Source organism: Diceros bicornis, chromosome 17 (assembly GCF_020826845.1).
Source record: "Diceros bicornis minor isolate mBicDic1 chromosome 17, mDicBic1.mat.cur, whole genome shotgun sequence".
NCBI lineage: Eukaryota > Metazoa > Chordata > Mammalia > Perissodactyla > Rhinocerotidae > Diceros > Diceros bicornis.
This window is the reverse complement of record NC_080756.1, coordinates 45,001,791-45,027,115: the sequence shown is the minus strand read 5'-3', so window position 1 is coordinate 45,027,115 and position 25,325 is coordinate 45,001,791. Positions and strand designations below refer to the sequence as shown.

At 38.5% G+C, this 25,325-nt stretch overlaps 1 protein-coding gene across 3 annotated transcripts; it reads left to right on the top strand.

Annotated features, from left to right (window-relative positions):
- Positions 1–695: 695 nt before the first annotated feature.
- Positions 696–25,280, top strand: MGST1 (microsomal glutathione S-transferase 1). Of its 3 annotated transcripts, none has more exons than XM_058558695.1 (5): positions 696–897; positions 1,020–1,084; positions 6,609–6,756; positions 8,935–9,029; positions 21,718–21,758. In XM_058558695.1, exons 3-5 carry the CDS (start codon positions 6,631–6,633, stop codon positions 21,725–21,727), a joined length of 231 nt encoding a protein of 76 aa, XP_058414678.1. In that variant the 5' UTR covers positions 696–897; positions 1,020–1,084; positions 6,609–6,630; the 3' UTR covers positions 21,728–21,758. The 3 variants fall into 3 exon arrangements, with proteins under 3 accessions (XP_058414678.1, XP_058414677.1, XP_058414676.1); XM_058558693.1 differs by lacking the exon at positions 21,718–21,758 and adding an exon at positions 23,671–25,280 and having other exon boundaries at positions 701–897; XM_058558694.1 differs by lacking the exons at positions 1,020–1,084; positions 21,718–21,758 and adding an exon at positions 23,671–25,280 and having other exon boundaries at positions 700–897.
- The last annotated feature ends 45 nt before the right edge of the window (positions 25,281–25,325 follow it).

The following is a 25,325-nucleotide window of genomic DNA, read 5'->3' as shown; positions in this document are numbered from 1 at the left end:
AAAATATAAATGCTTAAACATTTTTAGATAAAGCCATGGAGGCTAGATCCATAAATATTGTTGTGGGGACCAGGACGCTTGGAAATGCCCCTAATCTAGTTATTAATATTAGAATTACTACACCTTCCTATACGTCCCCGCAAAAACCATGCTAAGCTGATTGTGTAATGAACTGATCCAATATAACCTCTTCCAATTCCCTTTTGGACATCGAACAAGGGGTGACAGAGTGAGGAAGCAAATTGGTATCACAGATCTGGAAGGCTATAGGTGATTCTTACTAAACATTACCTTGTGTCAATGCCAGCCTTGTAGGCAGGGCTTGTCACAGGTGCAGAGAAAGTAAAGAAGTTCAACGGAAGGTAATTTTATCAATGACTTCTAGTCAGTTTTTTTTCCGAGAGATTTAAATTTTCTATAAAGCTTTCAAAATTCAACATTAAGATCTTTTAAAATTGTTTCCAGTATAATGTTTCCAACATTAAGATCTTGTTAAATTGTTAACTATTTATTTAACTAAATAAAAGTTAACTGCCTTGCCCTTCCACCCCACTCCCAAACCTGAGACGTTGGAGGATAGAGAGTACAATCGCTAACGTCCCCGCCCCCACTGATTCTGGAAGGAGGGCTTGTACAGGCGCCAAATAAAAGGGTTCAAAGAGCTGAACCAGTAGACTGGTTCAAGCGGTTACTCGCGCAGAGAAGATAAGGAGATTGAGAGGAGGGGCTTGGCGAGTTTGGGAGTGTACTTTCAACGCTGCAGAGCAAATTAATAGGAGATTAGGCAGAGAGGGCGCGGTCCCTGCGTCCCGCCCGCCGGCGCCGTGCAAGTCACCGCAGCGCCCGCGCCACCCGCCTGCTGGGACAAGTTTGCTGCTACTCCTGCTCGAATTCACGGTACGTGCCGAGGAGGGGGGTGGAAGGAGACGGTGCGGAGAGGGTGGCGGGCGGGAAGGGGAAAGGGGTGGCAGATGTGGGCTTGAGAGGTCTCTGCCAGCCTGAAACTTTGCTCCGTTTAGCTGCTGAACGTTTGCTTTTCAAGCGATTGCTTCTGAAAGGGAGCTGTGTTCCTGCATCCTTGTAGGTAAGTTTTCCCGTTGTCACACTCCAGAATGAAACTTGAGCGAATAAGTCTTTTCATGTTTAAGTGATGACTTACTCACTTTTTATTCTCAAGCCAAAGTAGCATCCACTTTGAAAGGCCCCCCCTTGAACTTTTGGGGAATAAAACTTAGGTGCAAGTTGCAGTAATATATGAAGTCGCTGCAGTTGAAGCAACTTCTGTTCGCCCTGAGGGGGTAAAATCCTGCAGGGGCTCTGATTTCAAGGACAAATCGGCCTTTGTACCTCCTGAAAGACAGGACTTCCTCCTCTCAGATAACTGTGATAGGCAAGAGAAACATCAGCAAAGTTAAAATAATCATAATAATAATGATAAAACAACAAAGTGCAGGAGGACATAGATTAGATGTTGTGACGTTAATTATGACCATTTGACTAGAAAACTAAAGATGAAACTCCCTGGGAGGTTTACAGCCCCCTAATCTGGAAGAGAAAGCATGTGAAAGGAGTAAAAGAAAAGGGAACCCTTCTTTGGGAGTTAAGGCCTTAGATATTACAGCTATTGCTGAACTGGAGCATGGAGCATGGTGCATGCAAATCTGCCATCTCCCTGCTTCCTTTAAAATAGTCCCAAGGCCTCTTGGTAGTCTGGGCACCACTTTTATTTTCTCCTTTTCCTTCTCACTGCTTTCTCTCCAAGGCAGTGCCAAGTGGGCTGCAATCAAGCATTGGTGAATGCCAAATGGAAACTTCCCCAGGCCCCCAGCTAAAAGCCTTTAAGCCAGTCAAGCCTAGAGTTCTCAGGGCCCTAGCCTGCTGAGAATACCAAGCTAGGCACACCTTTTGCGTCTCCTGGGGGTTTACTATCTTGGGAGTTAGGGTAGTATTGGGCTTTGCTGTCCTCTTCTGTTTCCAAAATAAGAGGACTTTGGTCTTTTTTTTTTTTTTTGGTGAGGAAGATTAGCCCTGGGCTAATATCCGTGCCCATCTTCCTCTGCTTTATATGTGGGACGCTGCCACAGCATAGCTTGATAAGTGGTACGTATGTCCGCGACTGGGATCCGAACCCGTGACCCCCGGGCCACTGAAGCAGAGTGTGTGAACTCAACCACTATGCCCCTGGGCCGGCCTCTAGGACTTTGGTCATTTTTTAAAATGGCAAATAAGTCCAAATTTGATATAGCTCTCTGTGGCAGACAAGTACAGTTTTTCTAAGGGTTTGTTTTAGAGTGGAGTTTATTCCTCGCTCGGGTTGGGAAAAGAAGTCAGCACAGTCCTCTGAGAACAGCCTTACCCCACATCCCTCCAGAGCCCCAGCATTTTCCTCCCAGCTCCTGGGCTCTGAAGCACAGGAGGCCAAGCCTGCAGTCACCTCAATCCGTTCAGGAAATTCTAGAATTCCTAAACAGCCATGAGGCTACTGAACTATATTTTTTCTTTATCTTGTAGGTAGTGTTCTGTTGGTTTCAGAAGATACAAAATTGCAGAGTCATGGCCCTGGGGATGTATGCCCACATTTTGTGTGTTTCACAATATTGATGTAGCCAAGCCACTGTAAATAAGAGAACTTTGTTCTTCTTGGCGAGAAGCCTGTAAAGAGAAGAGGAATATTCCTCAGTTGTGAGACGAAGACTCACTTGTGTGTCATAGATTCTATAGGAATGCGGGGTGGGGTTCAGGTTGGGGAGAGGACAAGATAGGAATGGGATTTGGCAGAAAAAGGTCCTCAGAAGACCAGAACAGTCTAGAATTCTTAGCCTTGATGGTGGATAGTCCATGAGTTAAACACTCGAGAAAACTAGCTTCCAATCTTGTCCCTCTGCTGTGAGTTAGGGTCAAATTACTCATTCTACCTCTCCAGGCCTCAGTTTCCTTGTATGTTAAAGGTAGAGACAAATATTATTTGCTCTGACTACTGTGGAATTTTCCAGATCCAGTGAGATAATGTGAAAACTTTTTGAAAACTCTAAAATTGTGTCCTCAGCGCCTAGAACAGCGCCAAAGAAGGAGCTCAATACTTAGGTAACACCAGGGCCCAGGGCTTTTCTATGTAGTTTGTACTTTACTCATTGAATGCTCACAAGAATCCTGTGAGGTAGGAAGTATTATCAACCTCATTTTACAGGGAAGGCAAGTAGACCCCAGAAGTTAAATCACACCTAGTAAGTGGCAGAGTCGAGATCCACCTGGATTTCAGTCTAGTTCCAGAGTCTGTGTGTACTTAACTCTTTGCTCTTTGTCCTCTGAAACGCAGTCATCCCCACATTAGAGGACTGAGCTCTGCTCTCTGGCTGGATAGATGGAGGTATTCTCTACTATGCCAACCAATGATGGCCAATAAAAGGAACAATGCACTGTATAGTGTAATAACTTATTTTCTGTAATTCAAAACCAAGTTTCATGTTTTGCTCTGCTTATTTTTCTTAGATTATTTCTACCGTATTCCTAGAATATTCAAATCACCTAACATTTTACTCTGTTAATTACTATTACTACTATACTGCCTTCCTCCCTCCTGGTGACTTTTCCTGGTAGAAAGGTTTCAGTAATTTTGTTTTGACTGCAGGGCCCAGCCATGATGCAGGCTTAAGGCAACTTATTGACAAATCAGCTTTGAAAAAAAAGTCTAGACCGGTATCACCTATGCCATGCTATAAATGACTTCTATTTGTTCATTTCTGATCTTTACTGCTCCTCACCCGGCCCTCCCGTGTGCTCGGAGTGGGAGATGTTGGTTTCCGAGAGGCGGGTCATGGACCTATAGGGTGTGGTATCAGACGCTCAGTGTTAGCCCATCTCCCCAAACCACAGACTTGAGGAGTTCAGCCACATTCTTGGTGATTAAGAAACCCTCTTTGTGTGAGGTGCATTTTCAATATATCGTTTACATTTAAAGAAAAAAAGCCTCCCATTGCTCTTGTCCAACTGCTGACATTTTTCTGTTCTTTTCCCGCCAACAGTTCTGGAAGCCTTCCGCTTCTTTACGCTTTCAATCCCAGTTTTCACGCGGAGAAAACCATTCTCTGGACTCTTATTCCATTGCCAAATAAATTTCATTCTGGGAACATCAGTAGAGACCTACAGAAACTGTTTTAGTTTTAAAAATATTGTTAAGTAGAACACTTCCTAGTTGATAAACTTTTCTTAATTTTCTTTTTTCATTAACATCCCTGCTGTATTTCTTCAGATCTCTATCCAGAGGCATAGGATTCAGGGATCCCTTATTTATGTGTTTATTTTTTTGTGAGGAAGATCAGCCCTTGGCCAGCATCTGTTGCCAGTCCTCCTCTTTTTGCTGAGGAAGACTGGCCCTGGGCTAACATCCGTGCCCATCTTTCTCTACTTTATATGGGATGCCGCCACAGCATGGCTTGACAAGCGGTGCGTCAGTCGATGCCCGGGATCCGAACCTGTGAACCCAGTGCCGCTGAAGCGGAGCACACGAACTTAACCGCTAGGCCACCGGGCCGGCCCCATAGGGATTCCTTATTAAGCTAATTACTTTGCATGAGTTATGAAAGATAGTCAAGTTTGTTCATAACTTTCACCCCTCAACACTAGAACAGCAGCAGATACATTAAGTGATAGTAAAAGTATTATGTTGCACTGAAGACTTATCTAACATTTTGTACTTTCAAGACTACTGACTTGTGGAGGTAGATTAATTTATCATATGCATTTTGTTTTGTTTTTTAAATTAGAATATATAGTTTCTGTTCGCTTAAATCCAAAGAGTACATTTTTAGCCTACCTTTTAAAATAGGGGTTACTTAGGAAGCTTTGGTTTCTTTATCTGCAAAATGGGAATAATAATACCTATCTTGTAGCATAATTGGAAGAGGAAAGAAGATAACAGATGTAAGGGATGCCAGCAGTGCCAGCCACAGAGTAGGCATTCAATTAATGTTAGTTGAATCAGAATTAAGCAGTTTGCAGTCTCTTGAAGGAGACAGTGCAATGTGGTTAGTGTAGAAGATGCGAGGTCGGAGAGCTGGGTTTGCGTCCTAGCTTGGCTACTTAACATCTCTAATTCCCGTTTCCTTCAACAGTAAAATGGATCTAGTTATGAGGATTATAATATTATAGTTACAAAGATTATGTAAGACAGTGTACATAAAGTACATGGCATAGTTGGATGCAGCGTAAACTCATAAAATTAAATATATATGTATATATATGTGGTTTATATCACATTCAACAGCAACACACAGACAACTATATGACCAGTAACAGAGTATAGAAAGATATATAGATTTATAGACTACTGGTAGATGGATAGAAGGATCAGAATTTGATAGATGTCAATCTAATAAGGTTGCTTACAGGGGTTGAGTTTTAAAGGCAGGAACGGACATCATCTAGAAGAGACAGCACTGCATGCTAAGCAGGTTCAATAGCGTTTAAGCTTGGCTGTGAGAAAAGATGTGTGTTTATGTAGAAGAGATGGAAGAAGCAGACAGCAGAGCTGATAATGGAACAAGAGGAGGTTAAAAAGAATGGCTACCCGGTTAGGGTGAGGAGTTGGCATTTTCAGCTTTACCCTAAATTCCTACCCATTTGGACGTCTGTATCACCAGTCTTTCCCCCTGAGCACATTTCCAGCATACTTCCAACTCCGGACTCAGATAGCTACGTTGAGTGGAATGTGCAGTAACCGGAGGAGTTATATAAAGCCATCCTCCTTTCCTTATTCCTTCTATGCAAGTACCGTATATGCCCATTTCTTACTTTGCATGTGCAAGCCTGTTATTTTATATTTATCCTCCTTCTCCGTCTTCACTTGTGTTGGTATTAATGATGACCAGGATCACGGTGATAATGATGATCGTGAGAAGGACATAGTAAGCTTTACTGGAGGTTTTTCATGGGCCAGGTGCCACACTAAGTATATTCCACATGTTATCTCAATTAAATCCTGACAACAACCCAATAAATTAGGAGCTATTACTATTCCTATCTTATAAATGAAGAAATTCAGTCTCAGAGAGGCCAAATCTCTCAACCAAGGTTAATAACCAAATAGTTGGACTGGAATTCAAATCCTGGAGCATGAGATCTTGAATACTACTGAAATGACCAAAAGCTGTAAATTGGGTTTCTAAAGAAGGCTATGTGTTAGACCTTAGGCATTCCTAATCAAACGTTAATGGCACTACTATGTATGTAGTTTGATGTTTCTAAAGAGATCAATCCATGAGTTCTGGTCTTTTGTATCCAACTTGTGGTTTATCTTGATGTAAAAGTATGATTTTAGTCTATCTTTACAGCATTTTGCCTATTTATTTTTGCTTGTAATACTTCCTGCCTTTTCATTTTCATTCTGTTCTCATTTGATGTCTTTAAGCTTAATGTTATGGAACTAGAAAAAACATAATACTGTTTATTTTGAATTGTAAAAAACTTAGTGATTATTTCTTCTGCAAATAACCCAAGATATTTTTAGGAACAGTATGGTTAATGCTGTAATATAAGCACACCAAGTAACCATCAAGTTATTTGGGATATTTATGTCTGCTTTTTCCTATCTTGTCTAAAATCTTTTTAAGATTCCAGACCAAAATTGAAAAAATGGTTGACCTTACCCAGCTAATGGAAAATGAAGTATTCATGGCCTTTGCCTCCTATGCAGCGATCATTCTTTTAAAAATGATGTTCATGAGTTCTGCAACTGCATTCTATAGAATGACAAGAAAGGTAAGAACTTTGGAGGCAGTATTTTCTTTTAAGAGTTGAAATTCTGGAAAGCAATTTTCTTAATTTACTTTTTTTTTTTTTGGAAAGCCCAATGATACATTGTTTAATGCTGCAAATGAAGGATGCAATCATTCGGTACAGATGGATCTGATATATTTATGGAACATATGCTTTCTCCCAGAAACTAGTAAATGGTTTTTTCATTCTGGCTTTTACCTTTTGTCATGCTGCTTAGCATATGAGATTTCTAGAGTATCAAAGTTTGCAAGGAAATTTTCTGTAATTTTGAAGTTAATTTTGCCAACTAGAGTTTGGAAAATAATCATTTTCTAGACAGTTTGGTGTTTTCAGCTCTATTACAGGTCAAGGATATGCTTTTGGGAAGAGAATGAAAGTTATTATTATCAGTAGAGCCTCTTATGTTTGGGACAAAGCATTTGAATTTTGTGTAGTTCTGACTTCTTAAGTGGATAATATTTCTACCCAGCATTATAAGAATGATTTTTTTTTTTTTTAACTAGAGGCTTGGGGAAGGTGGTAGAAAGATTTGCATTCAAGCAGGGCTTATGACCCAGGTTCCTTGACAAAATTAAACTGTTTTCACTGGGATGGTCCCTGTGCCTATTCAGCAACTTCCTCTTCCTGGAAACCACCTATTCTCTTAGTACCTGTCCTGAGTTTTTGTTCTCCAGAGCTTTACTTTTATCTAGAGATCACAGTCCTCCCTAAAGTATTTCCTTGTTACTGTCTTTAAGGGTAATTCCTTCCCAAGGATATTTGCATTTTAATGGAGACACATACCCACATGTTTATATGTCTAATGGGGCAACGTTTTAAGGCAGCAGGCTGTAAAGTGTCTGCCTACTACCAGCTCCATACTGTCTTCTAGAAACATAGTGTCACCAAGCATAGCAGAAATCTACCCTCTTATAAGAAAAGAAGAGGTGACTTCAAGTTTGTGGAGTGCCAGTGATATGTGCCAGGAGACCTGATGCTCTTTATATGTGCCAGATCACGGAATCATTTTACATAATTGTTAGCATTATCATCTGAGATGAGCATTAGTCTCCCCATTTTATAGTGAGGAACTGAAAGTTGGAGAGGTTAAGTAGCTTACTCAAGGTTACACACCAATTAAAGGGGAGGCTGAGATTTAAATTCAAATTGGTTTAAACCCAAATCTCATGCACTTTTTATTGTAATACATTTATTTACTTATTTAAAATGTATTTATTGAACATCTAATGTGTACCAGACATGTATTTAGGAACAAGACAGACAGACCTGACCTCAAGAGCTGATACTATATCACATTCCTGCCCATCAGTTCTCCTGAACATTTATATCTGAAATTAATGCTCATGTCATATTAAGAAAAATATTATAATATTTATGAGATTTCTAAGTTTAAATTATGGCTAATTTTGTAGTATGTATTTTTCTTTATTATAAATTGTTAAACAGTGGAACATACCTAAATATTTTTTAAATGCATGTTTCAAGTGTCAAGGGATGGGGAAATCATTTTAGACAACATAATAATTGCAGGTAGGAATACATGAAAATATGCCCTAGAACATGTACTTGGTATTTATAGGAATGTAATTCAACTTCTTATATTTCACTTTATTATTCAACCCAAAGATTTAGTTAATTCAGAAAAAGAAAAGAGAGGTACACATGTCCTAACAGAATACAAAGTACTTTTCCCACCCGTCACTCTTTTATGCTTCTTACCTGTTCTTTAATATCCTTGGCAAGTAAACTTACTACTTTCACATGAGCCAATCAGTTGGAAATGTTAATATTCTTGAGGGAAGGTGCATCAACGTCACTATCAAAAAATGCCAGTTCACCATAGTAATAGTCAATGACAACTTAGAATTACTCTCTCTTCCATTTTTGCTTCCTTTTCACTATTTTTATACATTGGTTTTTATTTAAGTTCTTGCTTATGCTTCTCTTTTTAAAAAAATTTGCACTGTTAGTAAAAATTCAGATTTAAAGTATAAATGCTCTCCTTTCCCCCGTGTTTGAGCTATTGCTCCAAATTTTCTTTCCATAAGGGCAACATGAATTCCCATATTTATTCCATTAAAATGCAAATAAGTTATCTGTTAGACTACCCCTATGTTATTTGGCATTTTAAATAGGTTTTTTTCTTGGTATTTGTAATAGGTTTTTGCCAACCCAGAAGACTGTACAGGCTTTGGCAAGGGAGAAATTGCCAAGAAGTATCTTCGGACAGATGACAGAGTGGAACGTATACGAAGGTAAACCCAATGTCTACTGAATTTATTTACTTGATCAGAGAATTTTGGTCAAGGAGTTCAGTGAGGATGTTGGGGTCTTGAAGAGGAAGGAAGTCAGTCATCTTACCTGGTTTATATAATAATTACAGAAAATTAGGGATCTAGAAGTTTCTAACTATCACTGCAATTGCACATATTGCCAGTTTTGCTATACTTTTATATGCACTTTGTTGGGGTTAATGACTTTCTCCTGTATAGGGATATATCAAAAGTAATGAGAGGTAGGAGGGAAAATGAGGACGGTAGATTCTTGCAGTTTTGACATCTTTCTCCAGAGGTGGGACTGTCAGCTTGTGTAAAAGGTTGAAGAACTAGGTATTTTTGCATAGATTCAAAATATGAATGTGGGAAATCTCTCTCACCTCTCTCTGTGTCTGTCCTTTGTAGATATTATGTTTAATGTACTGAGAATTCAGTGAAAAATGAAAAGCAATAAGCCAAGATAACATCTACATAGCTTCCTAATAATACAGTTAATAGACTTATTTTAAAAGCACATGGAATTCTAGTTCCAGAGATGTTTCTTAGTACTTGTCAGAAAGTCATGTAAATTGCAAGCATTTTTTTCACCTTTACTGAGGTATAATTGACAAATAAAATTGTAAGATATTTAAAGTGTATAACATCATGATCTGACATACTATGCATTGTAAAAGGGTTCCACCCATCAAGTTAATTAACATTCATAACTACACATATTTACCCCCCCGCCTTTTTTTTCTGTGAGGAAGATCGGCCCTGAGCTAACATCTGCCAATCCTCCTCTTTTTGCTAAGGAAGACTGGCCCTGGGCTAACATCCATACCCATCTTTCTCCACTTTATGTGGGACGCTGCCACAGCATGGCTTGCCAACTGATGCGTCCGTGCGTGCCTGGGATCCGAACCGGCGAACCCTGGACCGCTGCAGCGGAGCGTGCACACTTAACCACTTGCACCACCGGGCAGGCTCCCACCTCCCCCCCTTTTTTTTGATGAGAAGATTTAAGTTCTACTGTCTTAGCAAATTTCAATTATACAATACAGTGTCATTAACGGGAGTCATCATGTTTTACATTACATCCTCAGATCTCATCCATGTTATAACTGAAAGTTTGTGCCCTTTTGCCAGCCTCTCCCCATTTCCTCTACCACCCCAGCCCCTGGCAACCACTTTTCTAATCTGTTTCTATGAGTTCAACTTGTCCTTTTTTTTAGATTCCATATGTAAGTGATACCATGCAATATTTGTCTTTCTCTCTCTGGCTTATTTCACTTAGCATAATGCCCTCCAGTTTCATCCTTGTTGTTGCAAATGACAGAATTTTCTTCTTTTTTAAGGCCGAATAATATTCCACTGTATAGGGCCAGCCCCGTGGCTTAGTAGTTAAGTGTGCACGCTCTGCTGCTGGCGGCCCGGGTTTGGATCCCAGGCGCACACCGACACACTGTTTGTCTGGCCATGCTGAGGCCACGTCCCACATACAGCAACTAGAAAGATGTGCACCTATGACATATAACTATCTACTGGGGCTTTGGGGGGAAAAAAGGAGGAGGATTGGCAATAGATATTAGCTCAGGCTGGTCTTCCTCAGCAAAAAGAGGAGGATTAGCATGAATGTTAGCTCAGGGATGATCTTCCTCACAAATAAATAAATAAATAAATAAATAAATAAATATTCTGTTGTATATGTCCATATCACCTTTTTAAAAATCCATTCATCTGTTGATGGATATTAGGTGGTTTGCATGTCTTGACCATTGTGAATAATGCTGCACTGAACATGGGAGTGCAGACATCTTTTTAGGATAACATTTCTTTTCCTTTGGCTATATATACTCAGAGGTGGGATTGCTGGATCATCTAGTACTTTTATTTTTAATTTTTTGAAAACCTCCATACTGTTTTCCATGGTGGCTGTACCAGTTTACATTCCGATCAGCAATGTACAAGGGTTTCCTTTTTTCCACATCCATGACAGTATTTGTTATCTATATTTTTGATAATAGTCATCCCAACAGGTGTGAGGTGATATCTCATTGTGGTTTTGATTTGCATTTCCCTGATGATTAGTGATGTTGAATACCTTTTCATGTACCTATTGGCCATTTGGATGTCTTCTTTGGAAAAATGACAATTCAGGTCCTTGCCCCTATTTTAATTGGGTTATTTTTAATTTTTGTTTTTTGTTCTTGTTTTTTTGCTATGGAGCTGTGTGAGCTCCTTGTATATTTTGGATATTAAATCCTTATCAGATATGTAGTTTGCAAATATTTTCTCCCATTCCATAGGTTGTCTTTCCATTTTGTTGATGGTTTCCTTTGCTGAGCAGAAGCTTTTTGGTTTGATGTAGTCCCATTTGTTTATTTTTGCTTTTGTTGTTTTGCTTTTGGTGTCAAATCCAAAAAACCGTCGCCAAGACCAATGTCAAGGAGCTTACTCTCTGTGTTTTCTTCTAGGAGTTTTATGGTTTCAGGTCTTACATTCAAGTCTTTAATCCATTTTGAGTTGATTTTTGTGTATGGGGTAAGATAGGGTCAACTTTCATTCTTTTCCATGTGGAAATCTAGTTTTCCCAACTCAATTTATTGAAGAGACTATCCTTCCCTATTGTATATTCTTGGCTCCTTTGTCAAAAATTAATTGACTTTATATGCATGGGTTTATTTCTGGACTTTCTATTCTGTTCCATTGATCTATGTGTTTGCTTTTATGCCAATACTTTGATTTGATTGCTATAGCTTTGATTGTTATAGCTTTGTAATATAGTTTGAGATTGGAAAGTATGATGCCTACGACTTTGTTCTTCTTTCTCAAGATTGCTTTGGATATTCATGGTCTTTTATGGTTTCATGCAAACTTTAGAATTGTTTTTTCTATTTCTCTAAAAAATGCCATTGGAATTTTGAGAGGGAATACATTGAATCTATAGATTGCTTTGGGTAGTATGAATATTTTAACAATGTTAATTCTTCCAATCTATGAGCATGGAATATCTTTCCATTTATTTGTGTCTTCAATTTCTTTCATCAATGTCTTATAATTTTCAGTGTATAGATCTTTCACTTCCTTGGTTAAATTTATTCCTAAGTATCTTATTCTTTCTGATGCTATTGTAAATGAGATTGTTTTCTTAATGTCTATATCTAATAGTTTGTAATTAGCATATAGAAATGCATTGATTTTTGTGTATTGGTTTTGTATCCTGCAACTTTACTGAATCTGTTTATTAGTTCTAACAGTTGTTTTGGTGGAATTAGGGTTTTCTGATATAATATCATGTCATCTGCAGGTAGACATGATTTTACTTCTTCTTTTCCGATCTGGATGACATTTATTTCTTTTTCTTAATTAATTGCTCTGGCTAGGACTTCCAGTACTATGTTGAATAAAGTGGTAAGTGTGAGCACCTTTGTCTTGTTCTTAGTCTTTGAGGAAAAACTTAACAGCTTTTCACCCTTGAGTATGATGTTAGCCATGAGCTTGCCATATATGGCAGTTATTATGTTGAAGTATGTTCTCTCTATACCTGCTTTGTTGAAAGTTTTTATCATGAAAGGATTTTGAATTTTGTCAAATGCTTTTTCTGCATCTAGTGAGATGATCATATGATTTTTATCCTTCATTTTGTTAACGTGGCATATCACCTTGATTTGCAGATGTTGAACCATCTTTGCATCCCTGGAATAAATCTCACTCAATAATGGCGTGTGATCCAGATAATCCTTTTAATTAAACTGTTAAATTTGGTTTGCTAATTTTTTTTGTGTGTGTGAGGAAGATCAGCCCTGAGCTAACATCCTATGCCAATCCTCCTCTTTTTCTTGAGCTAACATCCATGCCCATCTTCCTCTACTTTATATGGGACACCACCACAGCATGGCTTGACAAGCGGTGCATCCGTGCACGCCCAGGATCCGAACCTGTGAACCCTCGGGCTGCTGCAGGGGAGTGCGTTCACTTAACCAGTATGCCACCTGGCCGGCCCCTGGTTTGCTAATACTTTGTTGAGGATTTTTGCATCTATGTTTGTTAGGGATATTCACCTGTAGTTTTCTTTTCTTCTTCTTTTTTTTTTTGTGAGGAAGATCAGCCCTGAGCTAACATCCATGCTAATCCTCCTCTTTTTGCTGAGGAAGACTGGCCCTGTGCTGACATCCATGCCTGTCTTCCTCCACTTTATATGAGACACCGCCACAGCATGGTTTGACAAGTGGTGCGCGCCTGGGATCCAAACCTGCGAACCCTGGGCCGCCGCAGCGGAGCACATGCACTTAACTGCTGCGCCACCAGGCCAGCCCCAAGTAGTTTTCTTCTCTTGTAGTGTCTATGTCTGGCTTTGGTATCTGGGTAATGCTGGCCTCATAAAATGAGTTTAGAAGCATTCTCTCCTCTTCTACTTTTTGAAAGAATTTGAGAAGGATTGGTATTAATTCTTCTTTTAATGTTTGGTAAAATCCACCAGTAAAGCCATCTGGTCCTGAGTTTCTTTGTTGGGAGGTTTTTGATTACTGATTCAATCTCCTTACTAGTAATTGTCTATTCAGATTTTCTATTTCTTCGTGATTCAGTCTTGGTAGGTTTTATGTTTCTAGGAATTTATCTGTTTCTTCTAGGTTGTCCAATTTGTTGATGTATAATTATTCATAATAGTCTCTAATGGTCCTTTATATTTCTGTGGTATCAGTTGGAATCCTCCTCTTTCACTTGTAATTTTATTTGAGTCTTAATTTTTCTTGGTAAGTCTAGCTAAAGGTTTGTCTATTTTGTTTATCTTTCAAAAAACCAGCTCTTAGTTTCGTTGATCTTTTCTAATGTCTTTTTAGTCTCTATTCATTTTTTTCTACTCTAATCTTTGTTATCTCCTTCCATTTACTAACTTTGGGCTTAGTTTGCTTTTCTTTTTCTAGTTTCTAGAGGTGTAAAGTTAGGTTGTCTGAGTCTTTCTTTTTTCTTAATGTAGGCATTTATCACTGTAAATTTTCTCTTAGAACTGCTTTTGCTGCATCCTATAAGTTTTGGTATGTTTGTTTCTATCTTCATTTATCTCAAGATTTTTTTTGGTTTCTCCTTTGACCCGTTGGTTGTTTAGTAGCATGATGTTTAATCTCCACATATTTGTGAATTTTCTAGTCTTCTTCTTGTAATTGATTTCTAGTTTCATACTGTTGTGGTTGGAATAGATTCTTGACATGATTTCAAGCTTCTTAAATTTATTAAGGCTTGTTTTTTGGCCTAACATACAATATGTCCTGGAGAATGTTCCATGTGTGCTTGAGAAGAATGTGTATTCTGTTGCTCTTGGATGGAATGTTCCGTAAATGTCTTTTAGGTCCACCTGATCTAATGTATAGTTTAAGTTCAATGTTTCCTTATTGATTTCCTGTCTGGATGATCTATCCATTATTGGAAGTGGGATGTTGAAGTCCTCTACTGTTATTGTATTGTTGTTTCTCATTTCAGATCTATTAATATTTGCTTTATATATTTAGGTGCTCTTATGTTGGGTACATGAATATTTACTAATGTGATATGCTCTTGATGAATTGATGCCCTTTATCATTATATAATGACCTTGTTTGTCTCTTGTTGCAATCTTTGGCTGAAAGTGTGTTTCGTCTGATATAAGTATAGCTACTCCTGCTTTCTGTTGGCTTCCATTTGTATGGAACATCTTTTTCCATCCCTTCACTTTCAGTTTATGTGTGCCCTTAAAGCTGAAGTGAGTGTCTTGTAGGCAGCTTATTGTTGAGTCTTGTTTTTTTCATTCACTCAATCATTCTATGTCTTGTGATTGGAAGGTTTAGTCCATTTTCATTTAAAGTCATTATTGATATGTATGTACTTATTGCTATTTGTTGTTTCTGGTTGTTTTGTAATTCCTTTGTTCCTTTGTTTCTCTCCTCCTTTGTAACTTGATGATTTTCTCTAATAATATGCTTTGATTGCATTCTCTTTCTCTTTTGTGCATCTACTACAAGTTTTTGCTTTGTGGTTACCCTGAGGCTTATGTAAAACATCTTATATTTGTAACAGTTTATTTTAAGTTGATAACTTAACTTCAAATGCACACAAATGCTCTACATTTTACACTTCTCCCCCCAACTTTATGTTTTTTATGTCACAGTTTACATCTCGTTATATTGTGTATCCATTAACAAATTATTGTAGTTATAGTTGTTTTTGATACTTTTGTCTTTTAATCTTTGTACTAGCGTTATAAGTGATTTATCTACCACCATTACATTAGAGTATTTTGAATTTAACTATATATTTACTTTTACCTGTGAGTTTTACACTTTCACATGTTTTCCTCTTACTAATTAGTGTCCTTCCGTTTCAGCTTGAAGAACTCCCTTTAACATTTCTTGTAAGGTTGGTTTAGTGGAGATGAACAATTTCAGCATTTGTTGGTCTGGAAAACTCTTTATTTCATCTTCAATTCTGAAGGACAACTTTGCCGAGTAGAGTATTCTTGGTTGGCAGTTTTTCCTTTTGGAACGTTGACTATGTCATCCCACTCCCTTCTGGCTTGCAAAGTTTCTGGTAAAAAAATCTATGGATAGTCTTATGGAGATTCCCTTGTATGAAACAAGTTGTTTTTCTCTTTCTACTTTAAAGATTCTTTTCTTATTTTTAACTTTTGATAATTAAATTATAATGTGTCTCAGTGTGGATCTCTTTGAATTCATCTTTTTTGGTACTTTCTGAGTTTCCTGGATCTAGAAATTTGTTTCTTTCTCCAGGTTAGGGAAGTTTTCAGCCATTATTTCTTTGAATAAGCTTTCTGCCTTTCTGTTTCATTAAGATCTGTTTCTGCAGATTTATCTTATTCTTTTGTTTGGGACGTATTCATTTGTTTCTTCATTTTCCTTGACTCTCTGTGTTGATTTCTGCGCATTAGATAAAACAACCACCTCTCCCACTCTTGACAGAGTGGTCTCATACAGGAGATAAACCTTATCAATCAGCTGGCCTGAGCTCTTAGTTGTCTCTCAAACTCTTGTGATTGTCTCAGCTGCCTTCTTTGTGTTTATTGGCTCCCAGTAGTTGAGGGTGTGCTAAGACTTGTCAAGTGTTCCAAAGGGGAGGATCCCAGTCAGCACCTAGGTGCAGACTGATTGGAAGCCACACCCTCAGGCAGCAGTTGGGAAAGTATGTAGTTAAGCCTCTTCCAGGAAGAAACTGGGATTTGGGCGTTTTTGCCTACTACCTCTGTGCTGGGCTCAGGTGTATAGCTGCGGAGAGAAGGGTGCTCCTTCACCCATTAGGAACTGCTTCTTTGTTTGCTACAGTCCTGTGGGAGTTGTGACTACAAGCCCCGTTGGCTATCAGAGCCAGGTATTTTGGGAGCCTGTCCCTTGGGCAACAGCTGAGAAAATTGGGGCTCCTGAAGTGTGTACAATCTCCTTCCAGGGAGATACTGGCAACTCAGAGCAGGCTACAGGGATAAGGTGAGACAAAGTGTCTGCTGGTTTCCCTGGCCTCCGAGGAGGTTGTAGCCAGCCCCTAGATGCATACTGAATTAGAAGCCTGACCATCAGGCAGCAGCTTTTAAGGTGTGCAGACAGACCCCTTTTAGGGAAAGACTGGAAGATGGACATTTTTGCGTGCTTCCTCTGCATTGAGCCCTGAGGGTGGGGGGCGTAGCTGCAGCAAATGCTCATTATATTTCTGTGGGACTGGTGAGTGGTAGCACTGTTTGCTATCAGAGCCAGGTGATCCAGGGACCCTTCTCTTGGGCTGCAGCCATAAAAGCTGGGGTGCAGATGAGTGTATAAGCTCCTCCAGGGAGATACTGGTGACTTTGAGTGGGCTAGAGGAAGAAGGTGGGAGAGGTGTCTACTGGCTTCCCTGGTCCCTAGGAAGGACCAAAGGCAGACCCTAGATGCATACTAAATTGGAAGCCTCAGGTAGCAGCTTTTTTAAAGTATGCAGATGGATCCCTTTCAGGGAAGGCCTGGGAGATGGGCATTTTTGTCTGTTCCCTCTGTGCTGAGCCCTGGGGTGGGGGTGGGGGGATAGCCAGTTAAGAGCTCCTTCTTTATTTGCTACAGTCCTATGGGACTCATGAATGGAAGCCCAGTTGGTTCTCAGAGCCGGGACATCCAGCGCCTGTCCCTTGGGTGGCAGAAAAAAGCTGAGGTGCAGAGGTGTGTACAGACTCCTTTCAGGGAGATGCAGACACCTTGGAGTGGGCTATAGGGAGACAGTGGGGAAGGCGTGTGCTGGTTTCTCCAGTCTCTGAGGAGAACCGCGGCCAGATCCTAGATATGTGCTAAGTTAGAAACCTGACCCTCAGGCAGCAGCTTTCAAAGTATACAGATGGAGCCCTTTCAGGGAAAGACCAGAAGATGAGCAATTTTGCCTGCTCCCTCTCTGCTAAGCCCTGGGGGAATCGCCACAGCAAATCTCCTTCATCTGTTAACAGCTTCTCTTTGGTCTTGTGGGTCTCAAGGATGCAATCTCATTTATTTTCAGAGCTAGGTATTTTGAAGACCTGTTCCTTAGGTGGGAGTCTTAAATGTTGGGGTGCTAAATGTGAAGTCCAAACCCTTTGCTCCACAGGGAGAAGCCAGGAATTGGGAGTTTCCTCCTGATTGTATGGCACTGTGCCAGGAGTGGGGTTTATGGCAAAATTGTGTCTCAGCCTTTCCTACCCATTTTGATATGGGTATTTTCTCATTCACTCGATGTGTAGAAGTCACTCAGCTAGTTTGTGGATTTCTTTCAGAGGTAATTGCTCTGGTAGCTGTGCATTCAATGTATCTGTAGGAGGAGGGGAGTTCAGGAGCCTCGTATGTCACCATCTTGGTTGACTCTTCACCCCCGCAAAATTTTTTATATTGAGATTCCATTACCAATCCATTAGTTACCTTCTTCTAATGTATGAAAGAAATATTGACATTATATACTGTCTTCTCATTTAGTATTTTCTAGTGCTCATCCAAATTTTGGTACAATTCTAGACACGTTTCAAAGAATAAGTAAAATTATATAAAATTAAAGAAACAGTAAAGAGTTTTCATAGCCATACTTAAATGTACAGATATTTAGTTTTGTGATGAATAGTTAAGATAGGAAACATCATGAGTATATTTGACTACACTTCTTTAATTTTGTGAGTATGAGTAGATAATGAAATGAAGGCAGGAAGAAAAGAATTTTACTTCTATAATTCGGGTATCAGCTGCAGTCTCATATCCCTTTAGGATCTAGATCATATTTGCAATATCACTTTTCTGGTTCCCTGTGAAAGTCCAAAGCCCCTCCTAAGATTTCTGCAAATTCCCTTATGGTATATAGTCTCAAGATTAACTCTCAGTCTGAGTTCCTACATTTGTGCGTGTTTTCATATTCTGCATTTTGTTAGGCGGATGTAAACTTGGCGCTTTCCTCAACTCTCTCAACAAATCAACTAAAAAAAAATGTGTATAAAAATAGATTTGACTAAATTGAAGTGCAGATTTTACAATACAGCAGCACAAACATTTCGAGTTGTATGTTAGACAGTGCTCTCACAGTGTCCTCAGACCTTCTCCCTGGAGAATTTGTGCCGTACCTTCTTCACCTCCAGTAATGTCCAGCATTACACGATTTTGCAGGCTCATTTTTTGCCCCATCTACTCTTCTAGAACTGAAATTAAATTCAAACTTTTTGCTTATGCAAAAAGGGTAACCGCATGTTATTTATCAAGCAAGAATGTTTTTCTTCTAAGGGGAAGTCTGTGCTAGATAGTTAGAATAAGATTTTAGCTTCTGCCTCGCTTAGTTGTATATTTGTTAATTCATTAGTCCTATTGAGTAAATCAGCCAGTCTTGAAAATGGATTGTGCCAAGAATAGGGATCTAAAATAGGTTCAGGACAAAGAATCAATGTGAGAATTTCAAACAGTATCAGAGGAAAATTATAAGTGTTATGATGAAAAAGAATAAAAATTAGAAAAGGTGAGTAAAGCTTTAGTAAAACCTCTAAAGAGACATTAAAGAGTTTAAAACTTTGTCTTCCCCTTTTTGTGCATCCCTTCTAGAGCATGCATGGTGCTAATCATGACCCTGTACTCATAAAACTGCCCAGGATTTGAAAGTGATAATAATTAGACTCTCAGTAGCATTCATGGGTTTGGAAGGAAGATCCAAGTAGGTCTCATGTGGGAAAGCTTAACAAAAGATATTTTATTTTTGGATTTTAGATTACTCCCCACTCTCTCACTCCCTTCTTCCACCCTCTCATGCCCATGGAATTGTACTTCTAGAGGAGAAAGCCATTATCTAAGCTGATTTCCAGTCAGGTTGTGAACAACAAATAGATTTTAATAAGAACAATTGACCTCAGTCCTGAAAGGAGTCAGTGTCCTTCAGGAGGTGCTGCGACTGTGTGCACAGCGCCCCCTGGTGACCAGACACTGGCTTTTCATTGTGGCAGGAGAAGAGAGTCTCCAAGAAAGACAGGGTGTTTAGTTTCCAGTTGTATTTTCTGAGACCCTGTTGGCCCCGCCAAAAGAGTTCCTAATAACAACTCACTTTTGGAGATACTTTTCAGAGAAAGAGTTTGCAGAATCTCCCGTTTCCATTTTTAACCCAGACTTTTTCTTTTTCACTACTTCCACATGTAATTGTAAAGTTATTTCTATTAGCATATTCAATGGCAGGGACCAAATGGGGCCACAAATGGCGTGAAAGGTATGCTTTCAGGTATCCAATATGGAGAAAATTAATACATACAAATATGGAACAACTAGTTAAAAACATAATGTAACATATGTTGAAATGTTAAGTGGCCTAAAGTAAGTTATTTGTGTTCTGGGCAGGCAGAAATCAGTGATGATTGGAAAGCATTTTACATATGTATTTATTTAATCCTATCTCATCTTGTTCTACAAAGAATTCAAGACCATATATATTCAATATGATAAGATAAAAGAAAGTTGTAAGGTAATCAGGGCAACTGGAGAAATAAAGGGAACCATTCAAAAGAAAAAAAGGAAGGCCTGGGTACAGTATTTAGGGAAGGAGAGACGTTTAGAATATACTGATTCAAACGTAGAGAAGAGTGTTCAGTGGAGTCTAGGCGACACTTGTGGGGTATTCTCTCAAGGGACTGAAGCATCGGCTAGCAATTGAACCAGATGACTTCCCGTCTGGCCCCAATGCATGAACAAAGCATTTATTGAGAGATTATGATGTGTGTATCACTGTCAGTTCTACTGGAATGCTGTAAAAGAGCTTTGAGACTGGGTTCCTGCTCTTGAGGGGTTTATAACTTTTACCCTGAAAATAAGACCAACATGCGTTTAGTAATTAGAGAATTATTCAAAGCAGTCTCCCATTAGATGTTAAGTTGTGGGGTACGTAGTATAAATTCCTAGGGTATTTGGGAATATTTCATGAAGGAAGAACTTGAAGGATATTAGGATTTCAAAGGAGGAAGAGAAGAGAAGAGATCATGTCAATTTGGGAAAATTTCTTTGTAGGAATTTGGACACATTGCTGTATGCTGAGCATGAAGAACTTTGGCTGAGGTTAGGGAGTCAGGAAAAGTCTGGTGTGAAGCTCCTTTTGTAGTTGGCCACTCCCTGACAATTCTCAAAGATGTATAGCACCTCTGGTTGAGGTCAAGTTGATGCTGAGATCCAAGTGGTTCTGATCTGAGGGAGGGAGATGTCACTGGAACGTCATGAGCACTAAGCAAGGCTGGTGGGAAGGTCAGCCACAGAGCAAGCTTGTACCAAGGTGCATCTGTCCAAAGGAGAAAGGAAAATGAGAACACGAATCATGAGGTGGGGGAACAGACTCAGGTAGAGAGTGATCACACATAAAGACTGATGTTCACCTGTTAATAGATTTTGGTAGCTGTCTAGAAATGACACAAAAGTGAAGGAAGCCGCCACTCTAGGATGAGCTGTGTCATTCAAGCAGAGAAAGAGTTACAGTGGAAGGGGATATTGAGTTACAGCAGGTACTCACTGGGAGAGCTGGGTAAGTGTATGCCTGGGGCAGGGTCTAAAAAGAACAGCGTATAAAATGACATAAATTAACCTGGAGTATGAGGGTCTGTTGAAAACAAGCCTTACCAGGACAATAAGGAGCATTATTTGTGAGAACATTTTGAGGGCTGCGGACAGGAAAAGAGAATTGAAAAAGAGAAATAAGATAAAGAAAGAGCAGGGGCCGGCCTGGTGGCACAAACAGTTAAGCGCACGTGCTCCACTGCGGTGGCCTGGGGTTCGCCGGTTCGGATCCCGGGCGCGCACCGAAGCACCGCTTGTCAAGCCATGCTGTGGCGGCGTCCCATATAAAGTGGAGGAAGATGGGCACGGATGTTAGCCCAGGGCCAGTCTTCCTCAGCAAAAAGAGGGGCATTGGCAGATGTTAGCTCAGGGCTGATCTTCCTCACCAAAAAAAAAAAAAAAGAGAGCGAGAGAGAGAGAGAAAGACAGACCAGAAAAAAATGCGGGGACCAGTAACCTCCAAGGACGTTTTGCCTCTGACCTTCCTTCCTTCTACCCCCACTGAAGCTTCTTACCCCTTATTGTCCTTGACTTTCTTCTGTCTTAACTCTACCTTCTATTTATCAATTGCTTAATATAGGCTTAGAGGTGGACATTGTTTTCCACAAGGTCTCTCTTGTAAAGGTTCTTCCCCAATTTTAAAATGTCTGTCCTTTTAGAATGTTGTGAAGGAGAAAACTAACATGCCCAAGATTGGAGGTGAAGATGTATCTGTGGTCTGGCAGGAGAATCCAGAGGACCAAAACAAATACCGTTGGTGCAATTGGTGAAAGGGGCCCTTCTTTAGTTTCTGCTAAATACTAATACTATAGTATTATTGTATTATACTATAGAAATACCAATACTATAGTATTATAGTATTATACAATAGAAATACTAATACTATAGTATTGTAGTATTATACTATAGAAATACTAATACTATAGTATTTCTGTCCTTTCTTGCCCACCTTCCCCTCGGTAGCCCTTGGGTTGTTCCATGAAAGAGAGGGGACGGGGACGCTCATACTTTTCTGTCTTTGCTTTTATTCAGAAACAGGTAGTTCTTTATTTAAATCTTTCAAAACCCTTACTTATCTAGGTTACTGTCACCTTCTTCGTTTCCTATGTCGTCATCGTCTTTGTAAGGCAACCTTAGAGGGAGTCTATAGAAAACAGGAGAAAGGAAAGGAGGCGAGGATAATGGTGATCACTGAGCAGGCAATATGTAATAAGTATATTTTTTGCCAGAGAGAAGAGGGTAACGTAAAACGGAAATATTTTGCATTTTGAAATATGTATCGATAGCTGATAAACTCTGTCAAAATCTCAATTTCTAGTCTAGATTCTAAAGCAATTTTTAATTCTGGAGACTTAAACAGGGACATCAGATTCTTATTTTTATTTATTTATTTATTTATTTTTATTGCGGTAACATTGGTTTATAACATCGTATAAATTTCAGGTGTACATCATCATACTTCTATTTCCGCATAGATTACATCATGTTCACCGCCCAAATACTAATTACAATCCATCACCACACACATGTGCCTAATCATCCCTTTTGCCCTCCTCCCTCCTCCCTTCCCCTCTGGTAACCACCAATCCAGTCTCTGTCTCTATGTGTTTGTTTGTTGTGGTTTTTATCTAGTACTTATGAATGAGATCATACGGTATTTGACCTTCTCCCTCTGACTTATTTCACTTAGCATAATACCCTCAATGTCCATCCATGTTGTCACAAATGGCTGGATTTCATCGTTTCTTATGGCCAGATTTTTAAATTAAGCACTTAAAAAAGTATCAAGCCAATAATAGATGTGCCTTGTATTCACAATCCTAGCCAGAGAAGCCCAAGTTGCCAGGAATTGGAGGAAAACTTGTAGCTAAATCATTTTTTTTGTTTGTTTTCTTCTAGCTGTGGTATAAAGATAAAATTTAGGAAACATATCTTTCTTTCTCTTTATTGTTTATCATTTTTGTGTATATTTTTTTACTTTGCACTATCATTCACTAATTCCTTTTGTAATTTGAGGATGGGTTGGCTAAAATTTTACCCATATTTGAAAGGCTAGTTATGTATTTTGTTATTTGGATGTTACAAACATGAGATTCTTGATATTAAATTGGTAAATGAATTCTTGGCAACCTAGTGGTTTGGGTGAATGGGCAAGGATTGTCTCAGTAACCATTTTGCAGACTAGCAGAAGTGAGGGAAGAATCTTAAGAAAGATCATAACCAAAAGGATTTTCTTACTTTGGGAAGACGAGTTTTTATAGGAAGAATCTTGAATTGCTTCGTATAAGCTTTGGAAGCAAGAGTATTTCATATCTACAGAACTGAAGTGTTTTATTATATAGCTGTAGGTTTGAAATTCTTGAAAGTGCAAAATGCCTTCTCTGTTATGTGTTCAGATACACTAAAAATAAAAAGAAACAAACATAATGAGATATTGTAAAGAAAAGCCAAGTGGATAAGGAAGGAAGGCAAATTGAGAGAAATAAAATGAGTCTTACTTCGCATTTTTAAGATCCATTAACACTTATATTTTGTTTTAGAAGAGAGGTAAAAATGAATATACTTCAACTGATTTTGAAGTTAGTGCTTTACTAGTCATCTTTTTTCCACAGAGCCCACCTGAATGACATTGAAAATATTGTGCCATTTCTTGGTATTGGCATTCTGTATACCTTGAGTGGTCCAGATGTCTCTACAGCCGTCACGCACTTCAGAATCTTTCTTGGAGCACGGATCTACCATACAATTGCGTATTTGACACCCCTTCCCCAGCCGAATCGTGCTTTGGCTTTTTTGGTCGGATATGGAGTTACTTTGTCAATGGCTTACAGGTTGCTGAAGAAGATATTGTACCTGTAAGGGATAATCATCCAACTCATCATCCAATTATCTTCCAAGAATTCTGTACTTCCAATTTCTAAGGAATACATCTTTAGACTTTAACTGGGAGGGGAGCAGAGAAATAAAGAATTGGGGAAAACCTATTTTGAATATTAATATTACCAGTATCCTTTATTCTTGTTTGATATTTACACTAGAAATCTAATGTAATTCTTCAGTCTTTTGTCTTATTCTTAAAGTATTGTGTTGTAAATTTTGATTATAATTTGCAACATTCATTCAGCCTTTCATATTTTAAATCCATAAAAAGAGTGATTGTGTATATGATAAACCTATATTTCAGTCTTGCTGAAATGGGCATATGAAATAAAGAATTTAAAGAATAGTTTTATTTGGTTTTAATTTTCACAACTTTTATTTTCAAAAGTTTCAAACCTACAGAAAAGTGAAAAAGTATGAACCTCTATCTATCTTTTACCTAGATTTACTAATTGCTAACATTTTGCTGTGTTTCCTTTAGCTCTATCACTTAATGTTTTTTCTGGACAATTTAAAAGTACATTACAGATATCATGATACTTCACTCCTAAATACTTTGACATGTACCTCCTATGAACAAGACAGTCTCCAAATAACCACAAATAACCACCGTTACCACACCCAAGAATTTTAACATTAATACAATAATATTATTTAATATATATATAGTTCATATTTAAATTCCCCCAATTTTTCAATAATGTCCTTTATAACTGTTTTATTTTTGATCCAAGAATCAAACAAGGACCACGCACTGCGTTTTGTTATCATTTCTATTTAGTTTTCAATAAAATGGAAGAGTTCTTTCACTTTCTTCCTTTTGTTTTTGTCTTTTGTGACATTGACATTTTTTGAAGTGTATAGGCTGATTGTTTTACAGAATGACCCTTAATCTGGATTTGTTTTATTTATTATTTTTTCATTCTTAGATTCAGATTAGACATTTTCAGTGATGTTGTGTCCTTCACATTACAACACATTAATAGGCATGTGATGTCAACTTGTCCCATTATTGGTGATGTTAAATGTGATCAATTTAGTATCAACCAGATTTGTCCATTGTAAAGGTATCTTTTTATCTTTGTAATCTTATATGGAGTGCTAAATTGAGACTGTGAAAATCCTGTTCTCCTACAAACTTTCATCCAATGGGTTTAGCATCAAATGATGCTCAGTTTTGTTTCTACATAAAAATATATAAACATAAAAATGTGTAAAATGTATATAAGTATACAGACCTATGAATGCTTATTAAATCCACATGAATTTAGATTTTTTTGTCTTAAATAGAATTATATGTACTTAAATCTTTATAATAAAGGATGAACTTTTAAAATATCAATATTTTTCTTACACTTGCCGTCCAATTTATGTTATTAGTTTTCCT